Here is a 25,424-nt window from a genome sequence, read left to right as displayed (position 1 = left end):
AACTCGACCTCGTTTTTCTCCTGTTCAATTTTTTTCCTTGTTATATTTGTCTCCTAATTTCTACCCAAAAGGAAAGATGTCGCATCAGACTGTGACTGTTGCGAGGAAAATGAAAAAGGACTGTTGTTTCAGAGGCAACCACGAGCTCCGGCAATAGCAACTTCAGAGAAATGCACCAGCGCCAGAAGTTTTCCTAGGACAGAACAAAACTTGAAACAAGAGGACCGGAGGGGGAGAGCAGGAGCCAGCCTCTCCTCTCCGCACGCGAGCAGCCAGCATCACCACGCCTTCAAGGACAAAAAAAAGTTTTACTACTCCAAGGGGAGACGAGTGAGCTGCGTTCCTGAGGAGGCGGCGAGGAGCGGCCGGTCGCCGGTCGTCCACGGTTTGGTCCAGAAGAAAGGAGTGGCTGCTTTCTTTGTTGCCTCCAGCGAAACCTCCACTTAGCAGGTGGACCGAGCCCCGCGCCCCGGCAGAGTCCGCGCTCGCCCGAGGACAGGAGGAGAAGCGCGAGCCGGCGCGCCCGGCCCGGAGCCCCGGCGCAGGCCCGCGCCCCGCCCGGCGAGCCCCGCTGGAGCGAGCCGATCGCGCCGGGGCTGGGGGGCGGCCACGACCCCCCCTGAGGGGGGCGGCCACGGAGCGCGCCCCGCCGAGAAGCGAGTCCCCCTCCCCGGAGCGCGGCTCCTGCGGCGGCTGCGGCGGCGGCTGCTGCTGCTGACCAAGGCCGGCCGGCGACCCCCGCGCCCTGCCCAGCGGCCTTGCAGCTGCAGCCGGCGGCCGCGGCTGCGGCGGCGGGGGCGGAGGCGGCGGCGGCGGGGCCGGCGGGGGCCCGGGGCGGGGGCCCGGGGCGGGGGCGGAGCGGGGGGAGGCGGGGGGGCGCAGCGGCGGCGGCGGCGGCGGCCGCGGCTGCTGCTGCGGCGGCGGCGGCGGTGGTGGCGGCGGTAGGGTGGCGGGAGCGGAGCGGGATGGCCACGGCGGCCTCTAACCCCTACCTGCCGGGGAACAGCCTGCTCGCGGCCGGCTCCATCGTCCACTCGGACGCGGCGGGGGCCGGCGGCGGCGGGGGCGGCGGCGGCGGCGGCGGCGGCGGGGCGGGCGGCGGCGGCGGCGGCATGCCGCCCGGCAGCGCCGCCGTGACCTCGGGTGCCTACCGGGGGGACCCGGCCTCCGTCAAGATGGTGCAGAGCGACTTCATGCAGGGGGCCATGGCCGCCAGCAACGGCGGCCATATGCTGAGCCACGCGCACCAGTGGGTGACGGCCCTGCCCCACGCCGCCGCCGCCGCCGCGGCCGCCGCCGCCGCCGCCGTGGAGGCGAGCTCGCCGTGGTCCGGCAGCGCCGTGGGAATGGCCGGCAGCCCCCAGCAGCCGCCGCCGCCGCCGCCGCCGCCGCCGCCCCAGGGCCCCGACGTGAAGGGCGGCGCGGGGCGCGACGATCTGCACGCGGGCACCGCTCTGCACCACCGCGGGCCGCCGCACCTCGGGCCGCCGCCGCCGCCGCCGCCGCACCAGGGCCACCCCGGGGGCTGGGGGGCCGCCGCCGCCGCCGCCGCCGCTGCCGCCGCCGCCGCCGCCGCCGCGCACCTCCCGTCCATGGCTGGGGGCCAGCAGCCGCCGCCGCAGAGCCTGCTCTACTCGCAGCCCGGGGGCTTCACGGTGAACGGCATGCTGAGCGCGCCCCCGGGGCCGGGCGGCGGCGGTGGCGGCGGCGCGGGCGGCGGCGCCCAGAGCCTGGTGCACCCGGGGCTGGTGCGCGGAGACACTCCCGACCTGGCCGAGCACCACCATCACCACCACCACCACGCGCACGCGCACCCGCCGCACCCGCACCACGCGCAGGGACCCCCGCACCACGGCGGCGGCGGCGGCGCGGGGCCCGGACTCAACAGCCACGACCCGCACTCGGACGAGGACACGCCGACGTCCGACGACCTAGAACAGTTCGCCAAGCAGTTCAAGCAGCGGCGCATCAAGCTGGGCTTCACGCAGGCCGACGTGGGGCTGGCGCTGGGCACCCTGTACGGCAACGTGTTCTCGCAGACCACCATCTGCCGCTTCGAGGCCCTGCAGCTGAGCTTCAAGAACATGTGCAAGCTCAAGCCGCTGCTGAACAAGTGGCTGGAGGAGGCGGACTCGAGCACCGGCAGCCCCACGAGCATCGACAAGATCGCGGCGCAGGGCCGCAAGCGCAAGAAGCGGACCTCCATCGAGGTGAGCGTCAAGGGCGCGCTCGAGAGCCACTTTCTCAAGTGCCCCAAGCCCTCTGCGCAGGAGATCACCAACCTGGCCGACAGCCTGCAGCTCGAGAAGGAGGTGGTGCGGGTCTGGTTCTGCAACCGGCGCCAGAAGGAGAAGCGCATGACGCCGCCCGGGATCCAGCAGCAGACGCCTGACGACGTCTACTCGCAGGTGGGCACCGTGAGCGCCGACACGCCGCCGCCGCACCACGGGCTGCAGACAAGCGTGCAGTGAAGGCCCGGGCGCAGCGCGGAGCGGGCCGCCGCCGCTGTCACGCCGCCGCCGCCGCGGCCGGGCGGGCCGGGCCGCCCTCCCCTCCTCCCAAAGACAGGCCTGCCCGCCCTCGGGGGAAAAGGAGAGGGACGCACCGAGGAGACGTTGTTTGAAGTCCAAGGAAGGAGGGTCGAAACAAACAAACAAACAAAGCCTAGAAATGCCCAGACTGTTTTATATACACGACCGTGGCAGAACCGGAAGAGAAAAGGGGGCGATCGTGAGATCTCGTTTCTACTCTGGTGGGGGCTCGTTTTGGGGGTTTCTTTTTAAAGAAGGGTGAAGATGCCTAGCGCCCCAAAACTGCGCTCGCGAGGCTTTTCCCACCCTGAGAAGTCCTACGGGGCGACGGTGGAGAGCACTTAGCACCTGCCTCGTCCTATCTTCTTAAATAAACAAACAAACATTTGTTTAAAAAAAAAAATCCCCCTCCCTCCCACCTCTTCCCTCCAAAGGGCCTCCCCCCGCCCCTCGCCTCCAGAGATCCACCGAAACTTTGTTTCCTGGGAGCGACCAGACAGCAGGCAGAGGCACCGGGTTTAATCAGGGGTGACTCTCTGCTCCCGGACCCTGTTGTTCTTGTCCATATCAAAGTCATTTGGGGACAAACAAATTGACTATGAAACGGGAAGGAGAAAAAAAAGAACAATCTCTGGAAAACAAGAAATATATATATACACATATATGTATTCACAGCTTCTGAAATTAACAGACTGATAGCAAAGCCAAAAGAAAAAGAATACGTATCCTCAAAGTAACCTTGGAAATAAAAGCATCTCGAAAGAGCAGAGGAATGGGCGAGGGAGCAGGGGATGTCCAGCGGCCAGTGGGAGAGGCCCCGGCGAATCCGGGCGCGGGCGGGCGGACAGGGCGCGGAGCGAGGCCCGGCATCCAACCCCGGCTTATCGGCTGCCGCTCCGATGGGTGGACGACGCCTAAAGATGCCACCGCTAATATTTTTTTTATTAATATTTTTTATTTTTTATTTCTGGACTGACTCAGATCAAGGGATTTAGAAAGACAGCACTTCTCCGGACTCTTCTTCTCAATCCGTTGCCAACTTTGATTGAATGGGTGCTGTGGATGTGATTATATAATACTGCCCTTTCCAAGCAGTGTTTTTGGTAGGTTTTAATAAACAGACTTTTCAAAAGACGGCAATATAGAATTGTTAGATCCGTTGTTGATCTAAAAATATTTGCTTTATATTTTCATTAAATGACTTCTTTTAATATTTTATTCAGAATACTTATGAACTGCTGCAAAACGGTAATTTATTTTTCCCCAGATCTTGTATTACGTGTTTTTTTCAGACGAGCACAAATCAAAATGAAATGAAAATATGGACAGTTGCTAGGTAATAAGGGTATCTTTTGATGTGATCATTTGATTGTAATTTAATTTGAGTAGTGATTCCATAAGAGCTGATCGAGAAAATAAATTTGTTAGAATGAAATAGTCTGTGTCTGATGCATAAACACTGTGTGGGAAGAAGAGAGTCCTTTAGATAATATTTTTTTACAATGCAAATCCTTAAGGGATAGAGCTGAGGAAGCCGTCAGCTCCACCTAAGGTACATTTGCAAATCTAGAATAAAAGGCAATGACAGAAACCGCTGGTAATTGACAAAGTAGTCACTCCTTGTTAGTCTGTTAATTTCACAAAATTTGTCCCTCCCTTAATTTTAGTGGGTGTTTCTAGTGTTTTTAGGTGAGATTGTCTAAATGCTAGTCCTTTTCTCAGAGATACCTGTGTCCTTTATCGTCTTTATCAGAATGTTGGACTACGTCCCCAGTAAAAATGTGCCAACTGGTTACTAATGGTGAACACAGAGTCCCTCACCACCACCACCAAAGTTTAGCCTCTCTTTTCCCTCTCATCTCCCCTCCCCCACCATATTGCTACATCTCTTTCCTCTTTTTTCTGAAGACTAATAGTGGTAAAGAATAGCTTACAAGTCGATGAAATCTTTTTATATCGATTATGTCCCATTAATAACTATATGTAATTAAGTTTAAATTATTAAGCCGTTTTGGGGGGTGGGTTGTTTGGTTTGTTTTCTCTATAATGGAAGAATGTAGTTCTAAACTCCTGATTGTGGTCCACACTGCATTACCCTCAGTGTGGTCACCAGCTCAGACTTAAGATTCTACATTTCTGTGTTTACGTCTTTCCCCAGTATGATTCTATATTTTCTTTACCGGTGCTGGGGGTTTTCACTTTTTGATCACTCTTTAGATACACCCTGCAGAGCGGTCACATTTATCAAGTTAATGTATCAATATTTACAATGTGGGAAAATGAAAGTGTAATGCCTCAGGTTGTAAGTAACAAGACGCAAAAGGCTCTGCTTCCTTGAGTCCCTTCGTATTGTACTTTAAAAAAAAAAGTATTTGGGGGTGATAAAGCAATGATTTTGTAGATTAGTTTCCCCCTAATCTCATTGAGCTGTCACTCACTTTTTGCGTCTTCTCTCATCTTTACTCCCTCTCCCTGTGATGTCAATGCAGGGGTTAAAAAACCCGGAAAACTGTGAGAGCAACAAGGAACAGTTATTTCTTCCAGACAGACCCTGTGTCACTTTCATAAATCAAGCCCAGCCAGATGGCCGTGTATTGGGTTGCATTATTTTAAACACCAAATCGTACTAAAAATCACAATCATTTTGATTTGTGAAATCTGAAAAAGGCCATATTTATTAAACAGAGAGCAGGGAAAAAATGAAAACAAGAAACCACAATTTACTTTTCTTTGCCTTCTCGTTTCCTATTTGTCTTGCTATTGTAATCTCTTTGCCCAGCATATTTACAACCTGGAGTGGGGGGGTGGTGACAAACTTTATCATTTTTTGAGGGTCTACAGGGGCAAGCACGGAAGGCCTTATTGGAAAGCTGAGGACCGGGTGTGGTTGTTTTTATAGGGTGGATGCTATTGGCGTGTGAGATGAAAACCTACGTTCCCTACAGGACTCTTAGTGGTTGATGAGACAGAGAATGGGTCTATTTCAAATGTTAGGAGGCATTTGCTTACTTGATTTGGCTGACAACAAAAGAACTAACATTGGATTTCACCCTGTTTTCTATTAAAAAGTAACCTTTGCTGTTTACTTTGGAAGAAGCTCTGATTTAGAGGTAGCAGAGTAACTTAGAGCAGCTGGGAAAGCTGGCCCATTTTATTCCATTATTTTGTAGTTTTTTAAAGTGAGCTCATGCTTGCACTCCATATTTTTTTTTAAAAAAAATCAACCCTTTGAATGTATTTACAAAATGAAATTCATGGTTGGAAAACAAGTGAGGGCAGATACAACTGAGAGGTTTTGTGCTAAGGCTTATATTGTTACACATGTAAATAATGAAAATATTGTTATATATCACCAGATCTTTTTAATGAATTTGGTCATTGTGTTCCTTTGTAGCGCAAGTGTCTTGTGCTTCGTCAAGTGTTCGTTTGTTTCCTCCATTTCAGCCCACCCCCTCCTCCCCTTCCAACTCAGAGGAAAGTGACAAAGTTCTGTTCCATCAATCTGGTTAATCCCAAGCTAGGCCCATTTATAGTTTGCAGTCTCCCGTGGCTTCTGATCAGTTGTCCAAGCTACAGCCATCTCATTCACCCAACCATCTTCCCCTGCAAGTCTGGGCGATAAATCATTCAAGGTGTATTTAAAATAGTCACTTTGCTGTAGTTGCTCTGCCTTTTTTTTTTCTTTTTTTTTTCTTTTTTTTTTTCTTTAAGTACTTAGCCAAGGACTACTTCTTTGTTCCAAAACCGAACTATTCATTATTGATCTTAAAGATTCCCTTTGCTTCCCTGTAGCCCCCAGTGTACGCTCATTACCATGCTCATAATCTGTTTTGTATGAATGGTTTTCAACATTCAGAGAATAATCGGTTCTAATATTAAATGCAGTCTATGCTATTGATAGTTTTATCTATAAGTGTAATATTTTAAATAATTTTAACAATTAAATTTGTTTTTTAAATTATATATTTGTAAAGTATTTATCCTGTTGGAAGCAACAATATATTGTTGTATTTATTCGTTTATTTTTGTAATAAATGATCAACCTCTTCAAGCTAAATCAAAAATGACACTTTTATATATTTATACAAAATGCATTTTAAGAGATGGCCATATTTGCACCAATTTGTATGTAAATAGAGTAAAGATCCATAAATAAGTTGTAGCTTTCAGAACTAAATTGAAGGAAGAAACATTCTCTCCACACTGAGTTTAGTTTGCCCAAGTTCCAGGGTAATTAATCAAACTCTAAAATGGATGCAACAAGTATTGGCACTGGATGCAGACTTGAAATTAATTATTTAGGAGGTGGACCTGGTTTTTTTCAAGGCAGAAGGATAGAAATGAGAGAATTCACTTCTTTCGTGGATTGCACATGGCTGACTGGACCTATTAGAACAGATGCTATGTGGCAGTGATAAAACCTAGTACCTGGCTGTGCTCAGATGTCTGTGGTGGGGAAGGGTGTGGAAGGAGAGTTAAAACTTTGAAGTTATCGGTGACCCAGAAGCAAGGTGATGTAGAAAAAAGAGTTGTGCTATGGTTTTTTGAAAAAGTAGATCCTCTTAAAATGGCTCTGAGTGAAGAACGGCTCTCTCCTGGTCCTGTTACTAACAGCAGAAGCAATCAGTGCAGGTGTAGTGATGGTGGTCGTGGTCGTGGTCGTTGCTGTGGTTGAGAGTGATACTTGTAGGAAGTGTAGGGGTCACTTCTCCAGCTTTCCAAATTCTGTAGGTCACTTGGTCATCTCAGTTCCTCAGAGCGGCTGTTCGAGGGCCCGAAGGTCACCCACGTGACCTCCCGGCTGCTGGAGCCCCACCGTGGGCTTGATCTTGATTTCAGTGAGGAAATCGGAGGGCTCTGGGTTTGCCTCCTGGACTTTCCAACCTAGGAAAGGAAGCGGCGGGGAGGCTGGAGGAGACGGGTGTGGGCGGGGCGGCGGAGATAGCAAGAGGGGTACTTGTGTAATCAGATTCTTTGATTCTGTTAGCCTGGCTCATGGCCTATTAATTAGATTACTGTCTCTTTCATTCTTGATTTCACATCCGTGTTTGTTCCTGTCTCCTAAAATGCGGGCGCGAGCGTGGCGAGCAGGAGCCTATGATGTCACTGCCGGCCTGCGGCGGCCGCCTGGCCTTCTGGAGGGCTGTGGGCTGCGTTCTGTATGAGTCGGATCTTCCTCGAGGAAGAGTCCTCCTGGAAGTGACCTCAGAGGGGTCTGGGAAGAGGGCAACCGGCGTGCTCGCGGCGGCCGGGTGTGCGCGCGCCGCGGGCCCGGGGGCGCGGGCGCTGGGAGGGGGGCGGCGCGGGGTCGCGGCCTGGCCCCTGCACCCTGGGGTGCAGACGGCTGGCTCAGGTGCAAGGTCTGCCGCAGGTGGAAGTGGGAGATCGGAGGAGCGGGGGAGGGTGGTCCGGCCCCAGGCCGCGGGCTTCAGACGCCCGCCTCCCTCGGGGACGCAGAGCGGGGCCCGGCGCCCAGGTGGGGCGGTGGCGCTCGCGGGGCGGGGGGAGGGTGGCCCGACCCTGCCCGGCCCGGCTCTGCCCGGCGGCCCGGCCGTAACAGCTGCGGACAGTCCCACAAGCTGTTTTCCTCGTGGCGACCATTCAGCAAAACGCACGATCCTTTCTCAAAGATTTAAATTTCGCGGATGAATTACCATACACCGGTTGCTTAGCAACTAAATTCAAGCAGGGCTAAGAATATGCAAGCTTTTTGTATTCTCATTAATAAAAATGCCACTCTGACACAGCAACCCGACTTTGGATCACTGCAACTTCTGTAAAAGCCGTAGGAGAATACAAACCGATCCTGCCATTTAATTACAGATCAAAACGGCTTGAAATGCGATGTTTTGTTCATCTATCTTCCTAAAAGCGATGTAAAAAATAACGGCTTTTCAAGAGCAGTAGTAAATTCTTTTTTTTTTTTTAATGGAGTTGTCTATCGGGGTTACTGATAATGGTCAACTGAAACTTTTTGAAACAGGTTGAAATATCCCCCTTCATCAGCATTTCTTCTCTGTCCCTCAGCCCCCATCCTCTGCTTCTGCGCTCCGTCCCCAGCCTGATAATAACAATGATTATCATAATTCTGGACCGACTCAGGCCTCGGGAGCCCTAGAGACTAAAGGACAGTTGGCAGAGCAATCGACAAGGCCGGTAGCTGGAGAAAAGCTAAGAACTTGAGGAGCGGGACGCGAACTTGTGCAAGTTTCCCGGGTGGGCTGGGGGGCGGCTGAGCCCAGCGCGGCTCAGGCTCCCGGCGTCTGGAGACAACTTCTGGGAACACCAGGGTAGAAAGGTCTGTTGCGCTCTGCTCCACGTTTGCGGATTTTCCGTCCTGGGGCCCGGCCTGCTCTGCCGGGAATTCGATGACCGTGGAGCCGAGAAAGCTGAGCTCAGGGCCTGCAGACCGATCCTCTCTGGGGCCCACGCCCGAGGGCCCTGGAGGAAAAGTAAAGACGGAGCTGGAGCCCCGGGTCTCCAAGGACCTGGGTCGGGGCCAGAGACCCGGGCCTGGGGCTTCCATCGGGGGCACTGCGTGTCCCCTCCCGAAGGGTGCCGCGCAGGGAGGGGACGCACCGGCTCGGAACAGGCTCCAGCCCTGGGCTGCAGTCCGAAGGGGGGGGGCGGGGAGCAGGGGTCAGCGGGGCCGGCCTGGGGCACGGGGCGCTGCTTTGTTCGGGATGCGAGCGGAGGCGGGACGGCGGGAGGCCGGCGCTTGGTGGACTTCGGGGCTCCAGGCCCAGCCGTCGCCCCCCGGGGGGGGGGGAACTCGGGCGCCCCACGAACGCTGGGGTCGGCCGCGTGCGCCCGGCCGCATCGCGATCCCCGCCCGGGGGCTGCGGGCCGCTGGCCTGCGCGGCGACCCTGAGCGGGCGGTGGGCGAACGCGGCCGCAGGGGAGGCGGGTTTGCCAGGCGGTGGGTCGGTGCCCAAGCCGCCCGCCAGCAGGATCGCGCCGGCTTCGCCTCTCAAGCTGCCACAGAAGGCCGTGGTCAGCTTTAGAGAGATCCGGGGGCAAAAGTGAAACTCCCCAGATTGATTACAGCAGCATTTCCAGGGAGCCAGCCCCCTTCGCTCGCACTTCGGCAAACGTGAGAACTTAAGAGGTTACTTCTCCCCCGGTCAGCCTGGACGCTTCAGGATCATGAACACCGCCCCCCAACTCACTCAGTTTAACCTGATTTCTTTGTAGTGAATACAAAAAAAAAAAGGAAAGAAAAAGAAAGAAAGAAAGAAACCCAGTGGAAATTAAACCAGAAGTTGCATATTTGCTATATTAAGGGCTCAAAGGCATCAGAGTTCTCAGGAAAACGTACATAATAAACAGGAAGCCATTTATTTACAAATACAATTGCCCTAGACAAGCCACATTCCATGTGCGTAATTCATTAATGGAATTTGTTCCTTCTCCTCCCTTTGGAAAGAGAAATTTTAGCTTTTAAAAATAGCTGTGTCTTGGGGGAGGGGAAGAAGAATGGTTAGTTTACCTGTTCCTAGAAAAAGAAGCAGTGGTGTCCCGGCCAATTCCTGTCTGTGGGGATGTTAAATAGTATAAAATAACCGTTTAAAGGACATGGAGAGGTTTTGTGTTTTTTTTTTTCTTTTTTACTCTTCAGAAAATAAGTTTGTTGGCAGTGGTTCCTGTCACCAGAGTTGCCCAGGGAAATTGCGCTGGTAACTTAACCCTAGTTGGGGTGTGTGTGCACGTGTGTGAACAAAAGTGAAATTTAAAGAACTTGAGCTGGCTGGGAATATAGCAAAATTTAACCATTTAACCGTAAACCTCACTTAGTTGCCATAGTTTTAGAAATTTCTGTGGCAATGTGCCTGCTGCCCTCACTCCTTCCTGACAGGAGTCGCACCTGGGGTGATGCTGGTTCTTGGCTTCCTTGTCCCCAGTGTAAACATCACTCACCTGGAGAACTTGAGTCTGGTCTTTATTAATTTGGGATGCTTTCTCTAAGTAAGTCCCTTTCCCCTGCGAGTTTCGAGTTGCGAGAGGGGCATTGTTTGGGAGAGAAAGGATGCCCAGGGGAAGGGGGAACCTAGTGTGAGTCTCTAGGTGTCCCAGTGAGTGGTGAGTAAACATCAAAAGCACAGGACACACCTGAGGTAGGTTTGGAGCTTGCCGAGGTCCCCAAATGAGACATTTACAGAGGACAAAGAATAACTGTTTTCCACATTTCATTGTTGTAGCTACAAAATAATGGGATGAACACTGAGAGGAAAGCAAACACATCTTTTAATTCAAAAACAAAAACAAAAGGGCAAGGGATGTTTTGACGAAGAGCTTCCTGGGAGATCCAACATTCGTTCTGTCCTGCAGGACTGTGTCCCTCCTGGCAGAAGACAAGCCCATTTAGCCGACTGGGACACTGCAGTCTGAAATAGAATACATACTCATTTCAAAGAGCTCGCCTTGCGCCAGCACTGAAATAAAACGTGCCCAAATCTGTCACCCTCAGTCCACCTAGGTTCAGGCAGGGCAACTTCCAGGTGCGAAGGGGAAGCCAGGCCAGGTCCTTCCATTCTGCCCATGTAAGAATCTCGGAGGGAGAATCTATTCCTCATTCACATTTCCAAGGTTGAAAACTCTCCAGCAGAGTTTTAAAAAAATAAATAAATTAGGTCTAATCGGAAAGTATAGTATCACCCAGAAACTAACAAAATGAAAATAAATGTCTTACTAGCTTGGTCTTGAGAATCTGTAGGTTACAACAGGGAAACACCCATCAGTGAAGAAAGCAACACCTACAAACTCTTTTTAGTTAACGTTTTGGGGGAGAAATCTTTCAAACTTGCTCGGGCCATCCTACTGATTATGCTTTAGTACTCCTCCAAGATTTCTTCCAAACAGGGCTTTAAAAAAATGTTTCAAACCTGAGAGATGTCTTTAACTCTTCCAGGCACTATTTAATAGTTGTCCTGGATGTTTTTAACAAGAGAGGGAAGCTAAGCAAATAGCCTTGGGTCCAGTGACATCTGGGGGAGAGGAGGTGGTGGGGACTCGAGGCACACCTAAAATGGGGTTTTTGATTTTCAGGGGGGGGGCCTCGCAGCTCAGCACTACTTACTTGTGTACCTGAACTCACAGGCTTTCCTCTATTTGTCAAGGAGGAGGGCCTGCAGGTCTGCAGGTGAGAGGGGTGGAAGTGAAGGGAGAGAGACCAAAGGACAGATCAGTTACCTCTCCCTTTGTTCCTGGGCCTTGAACTGGGGCTTCAAGAAGGGGGAAGAAAAGCGCCTCCCCCCCAGTGAAGCCGCCACGTCCATTTGCATCACCCTGACACCCCTACCCCAGCCAGAAAGCCAAGTGCTGGCTGATTGGGAGCAAATTGGTAACCCGAGGAATCCCTGTGTGAGTGTGTTAACATAACATACAGAACTTTCTTCGGGGAGAGGTGCTCACACTTGATTTTTCTCCAAATGACTATGTGCAGGCATAAAGGCCTAGAAAGAAGGAATGAAGACAAATTAAATAGAAAAACTAGGGAGAAATGGGAAATGTGTGCCCATATACGACGATGTATGCAAGCCTATGTGTATGGAAACAGTCATTATCTGCACCTCCTGTTTGCCAGAGTATCCGTGAAACACCCTGTATCTAGCTGTACTTTGGCTAAAAGGGGAGTTGTACCTAATTTGGGGGCTGGGAGAGGGCCACCCTAGCCAGGAATACCGGGCCCTGGAGGCCCTGTTGCCAGTAGGAGTCAAGTTAGTTCACGGCCGTGTTGTCCTTAACCTGCTCTTTCCGTCTGAATCCTCAAATCCTTACCGTGGGAGGGCAGGTTACCCCCACCCATGGTCCTGCTGTGCGCACCCCGGTCGCCCCGGCCTGTGGCTGGAGAGCTGTTCTTTCACCAGCAGCAGGAGGCTGCCGCCGCCGCCGCCGCCGCAGCCCGAGGTCACATTCAGAAAGCCTGTTCTTCTGGGAGAACCTCGCCCCAAAGGCGAAGGCGGTGCAAACCGTGTTCATTTGCCCCAAGCGCGAAGGGGAGATGTAACCGAGGGACAAGCATTTTGCAGCAGGGGATATGGAGCGGGGCAGTTGATCCGGGCGGGTTCCCTGCGCCAGGCCCTCTCTGCAGGGGTTGGGGGGGGGGGCCGGGGGAGGTGATGGGGGTGGAAGGGCCCGGGAGGGGGAGCTGCTGAAGGCCCGCAAGCTGACAAAGCTGGAACAAAGGCTTCGCGCAAAAGTAGTACCAAGGATCTTTAAAGCATCACACACCTTACAGGCGTGTCCCCAGCTCCCGGGACGGGGAGTCCGTTGATCGTCCCCCCGGGCTCCGCGGACGTGCCCGGGCTGTCAATGGTGCGGGGCCGGCTGCCCGGCGTCGCAGCCTCGGCCCCGCGCTCCGCCGCGAGCGAGGGCGCGTGGCTGGTCCCCCGGCGGCCCGGTGAGGCGCTGGTCCCGTTGGGCAACACGCGTCGCCCCCGGTTGGCCCCGGGAAGGTGGTGGGCTGCGGTCCGGCCCGGCGGTGTCTGGGGGCCCGGCGGTGCCTGGATGCGCGGCGGTGCCTGGGGGCCCGGCTGTGAGGCCTGGAGCACTGCGCACGCCTCCCTGTCTCCCCGCCCGGCCAGAGCCGAGCGCTGGAGAAGGGAGCTCGTGGGCTTGGCGGCGTCTGAGTCACCAGGGCCTTGGCAAGGAAAGCAAGCGAGACGCGGTGGAGAGGACGCCCCGAGGGCGCGCTGCTGGGGCGCTCACGGAGGCAGGTGGGCCCTTCCCAAGGCCTAGGCATGGGCCCTGTGCGCAGTTCCTCGGCCCCTGCACCCCGCGCCCCGCACGCCGCCGCCACCGAGCCCTAGCGGTGACCCCGCGCCCCAGCGCAGTCCGGGCCGCCAGCTGCTGGGTGGGAATACGTGGGTAGGAGTTGCGCCCTAGCCCCGGGGTCGGGCAAAGTTGCGACCAGCGCAGGGGAATGGGTGGCTGGAGAGCGGGAACACCTCAAAGACCCGTGCCTTCCCCCCTAACTGCCCCCGCTGGGTTCCAAGTTCCCAGGGCACTACCCACGTTTCCCTGGGAACTCGGGGGCCCAGGAGTGGGGTTCAGTGAGACAGGCGGGAAGCGAGAAGCTCAGGGTCCGAGTTCAGGACCCGAAGTAGGTGGAGGGACGCATCAGGCAGAGGTGTCCCTCCACCCGTGGGTGGATGGGGACAAAGTGGGTGACGGGGACACAACCTTGGGAGAGAGGTAGGAGCGGGTTTAATATGTGGTCAGTGACTCTCCTTGGAGGTGTTTCCTTTCTTTAATTCAACCCAGGGGGAGGCCCGGGGAATGGCTGACGACCTGGGCATCCAGCTGCCAATACCCACCCCTCCAGGCCTCCCAGCCTCCCACCCCCCGCCCCCCACTCCTGCTGGCCTGGGCTGGGCCGGGGCTTCGACCCCACAAATGGCCCCTGCCGAGGGGCCTGCTGGGAAATTCCAGCCAGTCAGCCCAGCCTGAGTGACACTAGCTCCTACCCCCGGCTACATACAAGTGCAAATGAGATGCATTTTGGCTGATCAGTCCACTGTATTTTCTGCAACTTAACGTGTCTGCGTCTTGTCAACTCCTCTAGTTGGGAAGAATAGCAGAAAATTTTAAAGAGAATTTCTTGTGTGTGTGTGGTTTCCAGCTACAATTCCATCCAGGGAGATGGGTGGGAGTGGAGACAAGGAGGCTTGCTGACATGAACAACATGATATAAACCCTCCTGAAGTGCAACTTCAAGCCATGAAGAAAGGAAAAAGAGGTGGGGGTGTGTTGCGCTTGCTAACTAGAGACCTGGGTGAAACTTAGGTGGATCTGGCTGGGGAAAGTGTCAAGCTCTAAGTTTTCTTTTTGAGAACAAAATTCATTTGTACTTACTTGGGTGGAGGGGACGAATCAAACTCCTTCCACCAGCTAACCTGACATCTTGAACAGTGCGTTTGGGCTACTTAATGGGGGTGAGCGGGGTCCACAGGGGAGGTGGGGAGAAGTTTTCTGACACCACAGAGGTCCTATCTGGGTAAAGTGTTTGCTGTCCTCTGTATGTCAATTTCCAAACCAGCTGTAAGTAAATTGAGGAAACGCCTCCAGTTCTCACCAGATCTGCCCCACCCCGCGTTTCCTGGGAAAGCAAGTCCTCTCAGACCTTGATGATGTGGGCCTTCTGTAAGGTAAGGGGACGGACCAAATGGCCTCTGGTATTCTGCCCCCAGCCACCTCGGAGGGTTCCTAGGGCCCTAGAACCCTGGTAAGGACACAGGGCCAGCTCCAGCCTCCACGCCTTCCCCTCTTCACAGGTATTTGCAGTCTCAGGCTTGTCTGCAGCTGACCCAAGGAAGCAGAACAGCAGATTTTCAGAGCCCTGTTCCCAAGCCCTGGCCCTCTCCCTGCCACCAGACTCAGTGGTAGGCAGGACCCAGGCTGCCCCGAGTTAATGGGAGCTGTGTGCCGGCCTCTAGCCCCCTCTTCCCTGGGATTCTCAGGGTCAGCAGGGAATTTGTTGTTGAGTATGGAGCTGTCGTGTTAAGCCTCTGGGGTCCGCTGCCCTCTCCAAGGAGCTGTAGCAGGCCTCTCAGGACTACAGGGTCCTATGTGGGCTGCTGACAGCCAGAGCCAGGCAAAAGGGGCCACAGGCAGGAGCGTACTTCAGGCCCATTTCATTCAGGTGAGGTTTGGGGACTTGTCAGGTGTCCAAGATGACCCCGCACCATCCAGTTACCTGTGGAGGATCCCTTCTCTCCTGTACTCCTTGGCGGAGGTGTGAGGTACCCTCACTGCAGGGCAATTAACTCTAACAAAACAGCATGGGGTAGGGTCAAGTGCTTCACCTGGAGAGCAGGGGCCACCCAGCACTCTGCAACCATCCAACCATTCTCGCTGCTTAGCAGAGGACTTTACTGGTCGCAAGCAGCTCAGGTTTCTGCCCTGCAGCCTGGGCATTTCCATACCAGCCTGGTAAATACATCAGAACCAGATGTGCGCTGCTGCTCTGGCTTCCACCAGGAGCCAGCGAGGTGCTGGGGAGATGTCCTGAACACGTTCACTTCCCCAACTGACCCAGTGTCCTGACAGGCTGGCAGGAAGGGCTGAACGCTGGGGAATGAGCAGAGGTGACCCGACACCTCCAACTGCCCCATGGCTGAGCCTGCCTACGTCATGGTGGCCGGCCAGGGCCCCTGCAAGCTGCCCTCCCTTCTCACTGTGGAGTCCCGGTGGCGATGTATTCCCTCCCTCCCTCCCTCCCTGCCACCTCCTCCCATCCCAGAACTGAGCCTGGATTTCCGTTTGGGGTGAGAAGGGGTGTCAATAAAGAGGCAAGGGGGGGCTGGTGAACCATCTTCAGCCTCAGTAGCCTTTACACCAACAGATGAGTCTCACTAACCTTTTCTTTGAACAGTCACTCAGCTTGTGACAGGCTAAAACCATGTGAACCCATGAGCAAAAAGAAAATCTTTTTTCAGACCAAGTTCCTTGTTTCTCGTTTGCTCCCTGAGTTCACCAGCCCTCACTTCCTCAGCTCCCAGCCATCCCGACATCCATGAGCCCAGCTGAAGATTTAAAACACTTGTTTCTTAAAATCTTCCAGAGCTCTCAGTATTACCAGAGTAACTGGAGAGAGAACGCACCCTCCCTTCCAATCCCCCCACGACCAAGTTCTGCATCCAAACCAAATAACCACCACCATCAATTACACTTCGCATAACTTGACACGGCCAGAAGTGAAGACTCCGTTATTTACCAGAAGTAGAAATCAACTTTACTGAAAGAAATAAATTCAACTTTGACCATGGGATACCTACTGGAGAATTCTTTGAGAACTTCTTCTGTCTTCTTACCTCCTTTACTGGGGTGGAATGCTATAAAAATCTGGGGTAGCAGAATTTTGAAACAGCTTGATGACCTTGAGCAGGCTTGGAGTCCTCAACTCCAATCATTAGTAATACAGTCATTAATAGTCATTATTGGCACTTAAATGCTTGGTCTGATGGGGGCTTTAGTTATGACCCGATTTAGTTTCCCGGAGAAGTAGAGGTGGTCCAGGATCAGTGAAGGGAAGCCATTTGCAGGCAACTTTTTCCAGCAGAAGGGAAAGTACTTTGGATATACTTGCAGACATGTGTCTCACACATTTTTTTCCCTGCCTTTTGTAAATTAAGAATAAACATTACAGATCTGGGTTTTAATTTATCCAGATGGGATCAAAAGTACCTAGGAGATTTCATAGATATGTGTATATATATACACACACACACACTATAGAATATATATACACACACTATTTCATATATATTTCATATATATACAAACACGATAGAATATATATACACACTATAGAATATATGTATACATACACGCACACCTTAGAACTGAGGACACAAAGGCTGTTCACACTGAAAGGTGGAAAGAAACTCAATACCGAAGCAGAAAGAACTGAACCGCCAGCGGAATCGAGTATCTGAGCAAGTTCACTTTATTCCTTCGCAGGAAGAGGGTCAGCGGCGGCGAGGGAAAGTTGCCCCGGGTCTTTGCAGAGGGACACGGCTGCGAGGCGCGCCAGACCTTCCCACCAGCGGCCGCCTGGGCGCCAGGCTTCGCGACCCCTCGTCCCTCATCACCGCCCCCACCCACCCACCCACCCACACACACACACACACACACGCTCCTCTGTGCCGGGGTCTCCGTTTCCACCTGGCTCCCCAGTTCAGAACCCAGCCAGCCGGAGACCTGCCTCTGCCGGGCGGCCCTCCCCCTCCGCCGCCGGGCCGGCTGCCCGCTCCCCGCGCTCTGGACTCACCCGGCGCGGTCCTTCCATCCACTGCGCACACAGACAGGAAACCGGCCTCAGTCGGGGCAACATTTGAAACCGCACTTGGTCGATACCATCAAAGACAAGAGCGCACACTTGGGGCTCAGAGCTCCCGAGCCCGCTTCAAGCAGAAAACCGGGTACGGGGAGGCAGGGGGAAGGCGGCAGGGGCCCAAATCGTCCCTCCGACCGCGCCGCCCGCTTTCTTATGGAAATGGTCGCGACGGGCCGCGCGCCCCAGCCCGGCTCGCGCCCCCGGCCACCCGGCCCCCGGTCCCCGTCGCGGCTGCGGGGACCCGGGCGCGGGGCTCCCTTCCGCCCCGCCGGCCCGCGCCTGGCATTAAATATTCATAGAGATCGCTACTTTCTTAAAGGAGAACCCACCGCGCGGGAAAGTTCACAGCCAAGTGTAGGCACAAAGGAAGGTCTCGCTGCTGCGTGTTCCGGGTCTGGGAGACGCACCCCTTTCCGCGGCGGGGCCCGCGCAGGCGACATAAGGAGGAGCCTCAGGGACGGGAGAGCGTGATCAAGTCACTTTTCTTGGAGGGGTTGGAAGGGGAGCCGAACTTGGTGGCGGAAGGAAAGCTCGCTCTCTGATCCCCGAACAGTTACTTAGAAATTAGCCATCGCATTTTACGCCCCAGAGTCCCAGGAGCTTTTTTTTTTTTTTAAAGGAGGATTCTTGAGCTTCACCCGGGCTCCACCCGCATCGGGGACAGCAAGAAAGTTTGCCCCGTGTTGTTGGAAACGCGAGCGCCCACGAAGTTTATTAAACCTCGTACCGAACCACAATTTCAGCGGAACGGTTCAGACACACAACCGACCCCGCACCTGCCCGCTTCCGCGCAAAGCAGAGGCCGGGCTCGCGGAGAGCGGGGCGGCCAGTCGGGGAGCAGCGAGCGGGCGCGGTCTGGAGGCTCGTGGCTGCGCCCCGGTTCCCACCTGGCGCGTCCCCGGCCCCCGGGCCCCCGCGGCCTGAGCCCCAGCCTCGCGGCTCCCGTCCCCGGAGCGCGGCCGGGTCCCGGGACCGAGAGCGAGTGGGCGGAGGGGCGAAGGGTCGGAGGCCGCGGCCAGCACGCCGAGGCCCAGCGGGAGCGCCCCGCCCGCGCCCCGGGCCTGGTCATGCGGCCCCGTGGGGTCGGCCTCGCGCGCCCTCGCCGGCAGGCTGCGTCCCCCCCGGCCCGCGGGGCTTTGTGTGCCCGGCCCGCCGCACTTTCGCGAGTGGTCGGAAAGCCTCGAGCGCCATCTAACGGGAGCAGCCGAAGCTGCCGCCGGGCTGAGGTGGGGACAGGCAGCGCGGCCCGGGCGGGGCCTCCCCACCTCCTCGCGCGGCGGCCGGACGCCACCCCCGGCGCGCGCACCGCACACGCGCTTGGGAATCTGCAGACCCCGAAGCCCGCCTCCCCCGGGGCGGGGACTGGGAGTGCAGCGGCCGCCTGGCCGCCCGGGACCGTTCCCTGCGCCCCTGCCCTCTCCTCCCTTCCGCGCGCCCCAGGCCACAGGAGACGAAGGATCGTCTTGCACCTGCCTTATTAGGGCCCTGGTGTCCTTCAAGCCCTTTTTCCTTTTGGCCCGCGGTGGAAAGTACCAAGAAATCCCCGTCGGGAGCACCAGTTTTCCGAAAGAAACAGCCACTTAACGAAGAGGTCTGCAGCCAAAGAAGCTTCCAGAGGGATGGGGAAAGGCGATGAAAGAGGATAATGCTAATGGAACAAAACAGAAGTGCCCGGCTGAGCGAGAGTTGGTTCTGCGGGGACCTCAGGAGAGCTTCTGTGGCTGCTACTTGGGAGCGGCTGTTCGGCGGGGCCGACAGGTGTGGAAGCCCTGCAGGGGCCTCTGGGGAGGGCGCAGGGAGCCGCGCGCAGGAAGGGATGGAGGAGAGGGGGAGCCGGCACCCCAGAAGATGGGCTGGAGCTTGAGGAGGCTCAGGCCCCCTGAGCGTTGCAGGCCACCGTGGCGGGCCCGCCGTCCTGGGCGGTGCACGTGGCGGCCATGCTCTCCTGTCAGCTCAGGGACTTCCGCAGAGCTGGGAAGTTGGCAGAAGGACTGCATCCCTGACCAGCTGCGAGGGGAGGACGGTAAGGGAGCAGAGGTGCCAGTCAAGGCCCAAACCACCCTCTCCGCACACCCCGAAGCTACCATCTGCCCCGATGTTTCCAGTGTGGGTGACCTGTCTCCGTGCCTCCAAGCAAAGGGCCAGAGGCAGGGAAGGCCGGTGGGCAGCCCGAGACCCGCCGCGTGGGCCCTGGTGATGAGACCAGAGAGACTGTAGTCTAGATCCCCCCCGCTCCCGGGAATGCGGGGCATCTCCCCGGTCCAGGCCCAGAGGCAGTGAAGAACTGAGAGTTTTCTGCCCTGCCTTCCTGGGGACTGGAATGCCTGTTCCTCCCTCAGGTATGTCATGAGGGTAGAACGTGGTGTCAGAGGGACAAACAGTTTTTATTGTGGTAAAACACACATACGGTTCACCATCTTAGCCATTTTTAAGTGTACAGCTCAGTGGCACTAAGGACATTCCCTTTGTTGTACAACCATCACCACCACCCACAGGACACTGTCATCTTCCCAGACTGAAACTCTGTCCCCATTAAACACTAACTAACTCCCCCTCCCCTCCCCCAGCCTCGGGCACCCACCATCCTACTTTCTGCCTCCATAAATTGGACTACTTTGGGTCCCTAATATAAATGGAGTCATAGAATATTTGTCCTTTTGTGACTGGCTTATTTCACTTAACATAATGTCCATGGCATACCTTTGTAAAGCAATTACACTCCAATAAAGATGTTAAAAAAAAAAACTCAGTCCTTTATAAGGCTGAATAACAGTCCATTGTATGTATAGATGACGTTTTGTTTATTTATTCATCTGCTGATGGGCACCTGGGTTGGGACCACCTTTTGGCTATTGTGAATCATGCTGCTTTGAAAGGGCATGTACAAATATCTCTTTGAGATCCCACTTTCAATTTGTTGGGGTGTATACTGGATCATATGACGCTTCTATATTTAATCTTGGGGGGAGACTGCCCTGCTGTTCCCCACAGTGGCTGCACCCCCTTACATTCCCACCAGCAGTGCCCAAGGGTTCCAATTTCTCCACATCCTCGCCAACACTTGCTATTTTCTGTTTTAGCTTCTTAAATAAGAGCCGTCCTAAGGGGTGTGAAGAGGTATCCAACTGTAGTTTTGAAACATTTTAAAGTGTAAATATAGAAACATAAAGAAATCATATTAATAAGGCAAATTGGCCATGGGTTTTAGCAGAGTGGAAACATCCTGATGACTCTTTCATTTTTGAGTCTAATTTTACCAAAGGGGAAGGGGAGAAACGGCCAAGAGAGAGGGGGGCATGCAGACCTAACACCATTTATGATCACCTCTAATCACCTCTCTTTCTAATCACAAGCTGGAAAATTGAGGGGCTATCTTATTAGCGAGCCCTATTCCTTTCTTTGTTTCCAGAAGGAGATCAGAGATTCACCCCCTCTTAAATAGAGAGGAGAAAAGAAAAAAATTGTGCTTGTCTTCTTCCTGGATTCTTTGAATTATTCCACTTGGAAGCGATGCTAGTGTCCCTGACATTGGCCGTGTGTGTGTGTGTGTGTGTGTGTGCGCGCGCGCGCGCGCGCGTGTGCTGGTGGAAACCCCTGAAGTCCTCTTTCCTAGGGAAGGGCTGAGAAATAGCAAGTGTGCAAGCAGGAGAGCGGCCGTTCCACCCCGACTCCCTGGCTGGGAGCTGCCTTACTACAAAGCATCCTCTGCTTCTTCACATGGCCCTGGTGGCTGGTGAGCTCAGCCAGCTGTATTTAGAAGTTCCTTGTGGTGTATTTACAAAGTGCCCCGTCCTCCTTTCCTCTTCTTTTTAATATTACAGCCTGTGGAGACAGGTCAGTGTTTTTATTGCCCACATTTTAAGTGAAAATATCTAGAGTGGGCACAAGATAATCAGTGGCCAGGACTGTGGTGCCAGGGTCGCAGCCGAGGCTCCTAGCCTGAGCTCTGCCTTGGCCACTGAACCACACTGTTTCTTTCATCTGACAGGAGGGCTAGCCCAGGACACAGATGAGAGAAACCAGAGCAGCCAGCCTTGGCAGAGACCTTGACCTCCCTTCTGCCACCAGGCCAACACTGCCCCTTGCTGCACAGCCAGGGCTCCGTAGTGTCGCAGGGGGCATGGAGGGAGGGGGCTGAGCACACCCTTGGGGAAGGGTGTCTTGGAGGCGCTTCCCAGCACCTCGGCTCCGCGTGGTATCTGGCTGCTCCCCAGAGAGAAGGATGCACGGCCCATCAGGGGCTCCGAAACAAGACAAAAGAAAAACTCACGACTGTGCCGCACGCGTGTGCACACACAGTCATTCCCTCTTCCCTTGTTAAAGCTACTTCCACGTGAAAGAGAAGGTCCGGAGGATTACGTTCTGGGGGCGCTGGGACTGAGAGACCTCTCGGCATTCTGAGAGGGTTTTGTAGGGTTTGGATCCAAGCCATTTGTTTCTAGAGAGAATCACATTGGGTAGGAGCTTGCTTTTTCCATTTGCAATGGCTTATTAAGTATAAGCATCTCTCTTCTCTGTTTACTGAGTGATTAGCTTCCCCTCCAATGACCCGGCCAGGGGAAATAGCCAAAGTGTACCCTTAACACACGGTTACCCCGCAAAATGCCCTGCCCATACCCCTGGAGACCACAGGCAGGACTCGTGGTGAATTTTGGTGTCTTCTTTTTATGGTCCGCAGCGAGGATCTCCACTGATGGTACTGTGTCACTAATGCCACCCACACTTCCACGTTCCCCTCCCGTCCCAGTGGGGGAGACAGAAGTGGTACCTAGTATAGCAAAGGCAGGCCTGGCCTGTGCCCTCTGCCAGTGGCTTGGCTAGGAGGCCACAGCCTCAGGGCTCACTTGTTGTCACCGAATCTTGTCTGCTTTGCCCACAGAAGACTGTTCTTCCTATCCCCGCAGGACAGGACAAAGAAAAGCAAAGACTCCTTTGTGCACCTGGATGCAGGCAGTTGAAAACTCTGGAAAGTCCATAAAGATTAACCAGGTGCTGGCTGATTAGTAGCTGGTGGCCTGGCTGAACTGGCTGGATTCTTGTAGGTCCATTTAGTATAAGGACGGACCACTGGGCTTGCGGACCCAGCCTCAGTCAGCTAGATTCCACAGGTCAGAGTGAAAACAAAATCGTGTAGTATAAGGACGGACCACTGGGCTTGCGGACCCAGGCTCAGTCAGCCAGATTCCACAGGTCAGAGTGAAAACAAAATCGTGTAGTATAAGGACGGACCACTGGGCTTGCAGACCCAGGCTCAGTCAGCCAGATTCCACAGGTCAGAGTGAAAACAAAATCGTGTAGTATAAGGACGGACCACTGGGCTTGCGGACCCAGCCTCAGTCAGCCAGATTCCACAGCTCAGAGTGAAAACAAAATCATGTAGTATAAGGACGGACCACTGGGCTTGCGGACCCAGCCTCAGTCAGCCAGATTCCAAAGGTCAGAGTGAAAACAAAATCAGGTAGTATAAGGACGGACCACTGGGCTTGCAGACCCAGCCTCAGTCAGCCAGATTCCACAGGTCAGAGTGAAAACAAATTCATGTAGTATAAGGACGGACCACTGGGCTTGCAGACCCAGCCTCAGTCAGCCAGATTCCACAGGTCAGAGTGAAAACAAAATCGTGTAGTATAAGGACGGACCACTGGGCTTGCAGACCCAGGCTCAGTCAGCCAGATTCCAAAGGTCAGAGTGAAAACAAAATCATGTAGTATAAGGACGGACCACTGGGCTTGCAGACCCAGGCTCAGTCAGCCAGATTCCACAGGTCAGAGTGAAAACAAAATCGTGTAGTATAAGGACGGACCACTGGGCTTGCGGACCCAGCCTCAGTCAGCTAGATTCCACAGGTCAGAGTGAAAACAAAATCGTGTAGTGTAAGGACGGACCACTGGGCTTGCGGACCCAGCCTCAGTCAGCCAGATTCCACAGGTCAGAGTGAAAACAAAATCGTGTAGTATAAGGACGGACCACTGGGCTTGCAGACCCAGGCTCAGTCAGCCAGATTCCACAGGTCAGAGTGAAAACAAAATCGTGTAGTATAAGGACGGACCACTGGGCTTGCGGACCCAGCCTCAGTCAGCCAGATTCCACAGGTCAGAGTGAAAACAAAATCATGTAGTATAAGGACGGACCACTGGGCTTGCGGACCCAGCCTCAGTCAGCCAGATTCCAAAGGTCAGAGTGAAAACAAAATCAGGTAGTATAAGGACGGACCACTGGGCTTGCAGACCCAGCCTCAGTCAGCCAGATTCCACAGGTCAGAGTGAAAACAAATTCATGTAGTATAAGGACGGACCACTGGGCTTGCAGACCCAGCCTCAGTCAGCCAGATTCCAAAGGTCAGAGTGAAAACAAAATCATGTAGTATAAGGACGGACCACTGGGCTTGCGGACCCAGCCTCAATCAGCCAGATTCCAAAGGTCAGAGTGAAAACAAAATCATGTAGTATAAGGACGGACCACTGGGCTTGCAGACCCAGCCTAAATCAGCCAGATTCCAAAGGTCAGAGTGAAAACAAAATCATGTAGTATAAGGACGGACCACTGGGCTTGCAGACCCAGCCTAAATCAGCCAGATTCCAAAGGTCAGAGTGAAAACAAAATCATGCGATTTACCCAGATTTCAGAGACTGAATTCACTTGTAAGGTTTGGTCTGCAAAGAAGGATGAATGATTTCCAACTAAGTGGATTCTTTTTCCTCCCTGCCAATTTCTTTATAGTGATATAGGGAAAGCCTAAGATAGATCATCGATACTGTTATATCAATACGGTCTACCTGCCTACCTCTACCATAGTAGAGACTGTAGTGAAATAATTAAACCAAACTATATTCAACCTCTTCCATATTCTCAGTGGAATATTATTCCGCATTATTAAGCTTTTGTGATAAGGCTGTGCTCCCACTCTTGTACAGTTAGAATTCTTCTGTAGGGGTTGTCTTTATTGTGTGAATCTGGTCTTCTCTTACACTTGGTAGAATACAGGACTGAGGCAGATGCCGTAGATAGGAGTCGGCATCTTGTCTAAGGGTTGGGATTATCTCATCTGCCAGTCACTCCATCCTTACCATCTCCTGAAGACAAAGAGACCTCTCAGGTCACATTACTGAGTGGGAGGGGTCTGGGGTGGGCGGCAAAGACAGACTTGAGCTCTGTTTGAGCTCAAGATTCACTGCATTGCATCCCATGATTTGCGTGTGTGTATTACACCACACACACACTACACACGCACACATGACATACACAGGATACACAACACACACAGCACATACCACACACACCTATGTGTCTTTTTTTTTTTTTTTTTTGCCTGTGTTAGGTCTTCATTGCTGCGCACAGGCTTTCTCTAGTTGTGGCGAGCAGGGGCTGCTCTTCCTCGCGGTGCGCGGGCTTCTCATTGCGGTGGCTTCTCTTGTTGCAGAGCATGGGCTCTAGGCGCGTGGGCTCAGGAGTTGTGGCGTGTGGGCTTCAGTAGTTGTGGCATGCGGGCTCAGTAGTTGTGGCTCACATGCTCCGCGGCATGTGGGAATCTTCCTGGACCAGGGCTCGAACCCATGTCCCCTGCATTGGCAGGCGGATTCTTAACTACTGCACCACCAGGGAAGTCCCTCACCTGTGTGTCTTAAGTCGCATTTGGGCTCTGAGCCCGGTTCCCTCTCCTCTGGGAGTCTGGGAGACCAGGTCCTTGAAGGGGACGTGAACTGGCGTGGGTGAGACATGGCTGCCCAGCGTCGCCTGGCCTCTGAGATGAAGCGTGGTTATCTCAGGTGAGAGCAAGTGGTAGAGGAAAGAAAGCTGGCCTTTTGTTTTTTGGGGTTTTGTTTGTTTGTTTGTTTGTTGGCCACGCCTTGTGGCATGGGCATGTGGGATCTTAGTTCCCAGACCACCAGGGATGGAACCCGTCCCCCCTGCAGTGGAAGCTCAGAGTCTTAACCACTGGACCGCCAGGGAAGTCCCCTGGCCTTTTGTGTTTCTGGTACATAGTCTGCTATTTGTTCTCTCATTTTTTTTTTTTTTTCAAATCTTTTTGAGAAAAAAACCACACACACACCCATTAC

The 25,424-nt window shown here is 54.0% G+C and overlaps 1 protein-coding gene across 1 annotated transcript; it reads left to right on the top strand.

Annotated features, from left to right (window-relative positions):
- Window positions 1-941: 941 nt before the first annotated feature.
- Window positions 942-2,489, top strand: POU3F3 (POU class 3 homeobox 3). The gene has a single exon (XM_007182560.2). The coding sequence runs from the start codon at window positions 966-968 to the stop codon at window positions 2,469-2,471; it is 1,506 nt and encodes a 501-aa protein (XP_007182622.2). The 5' UTR covers window positions 942-965; the 3' UTR covers window positions 2,472-2,489.
- Window positions 2,490-25,424: the final 22,935 nt, after the last annotated feature.

This window comes from Balaenoptera acutorostrata, chromosome 12 (genome assembly GCF_949987535.1).
Source record: "Balaenoptera acutorostrata chromosome 12, mBalAcu1.1, whole genome shotgun sequence".
NCBI classification, from domain to species: Eukaryota; Metazoa; Chordata; class Mammalia; order Artiodactyla; family Balaenopteridae; genus Balaenoptera; species Balaenoptera acutorostrata.
Note: the sequence above shows the minus strand (reverse complement) of the source record. Positions and strands in the feature narration are given on the sequence as shown.

Excerpts from the sequence above, each read along its gene's own strand:
- POU3F3 (XM_007182560.2), top strand. The coding sequence starts at position 966 with ATGGCCACGGCGGCCTCTAACCCCTACCTGCCGGGGAACAGCCTGCTC.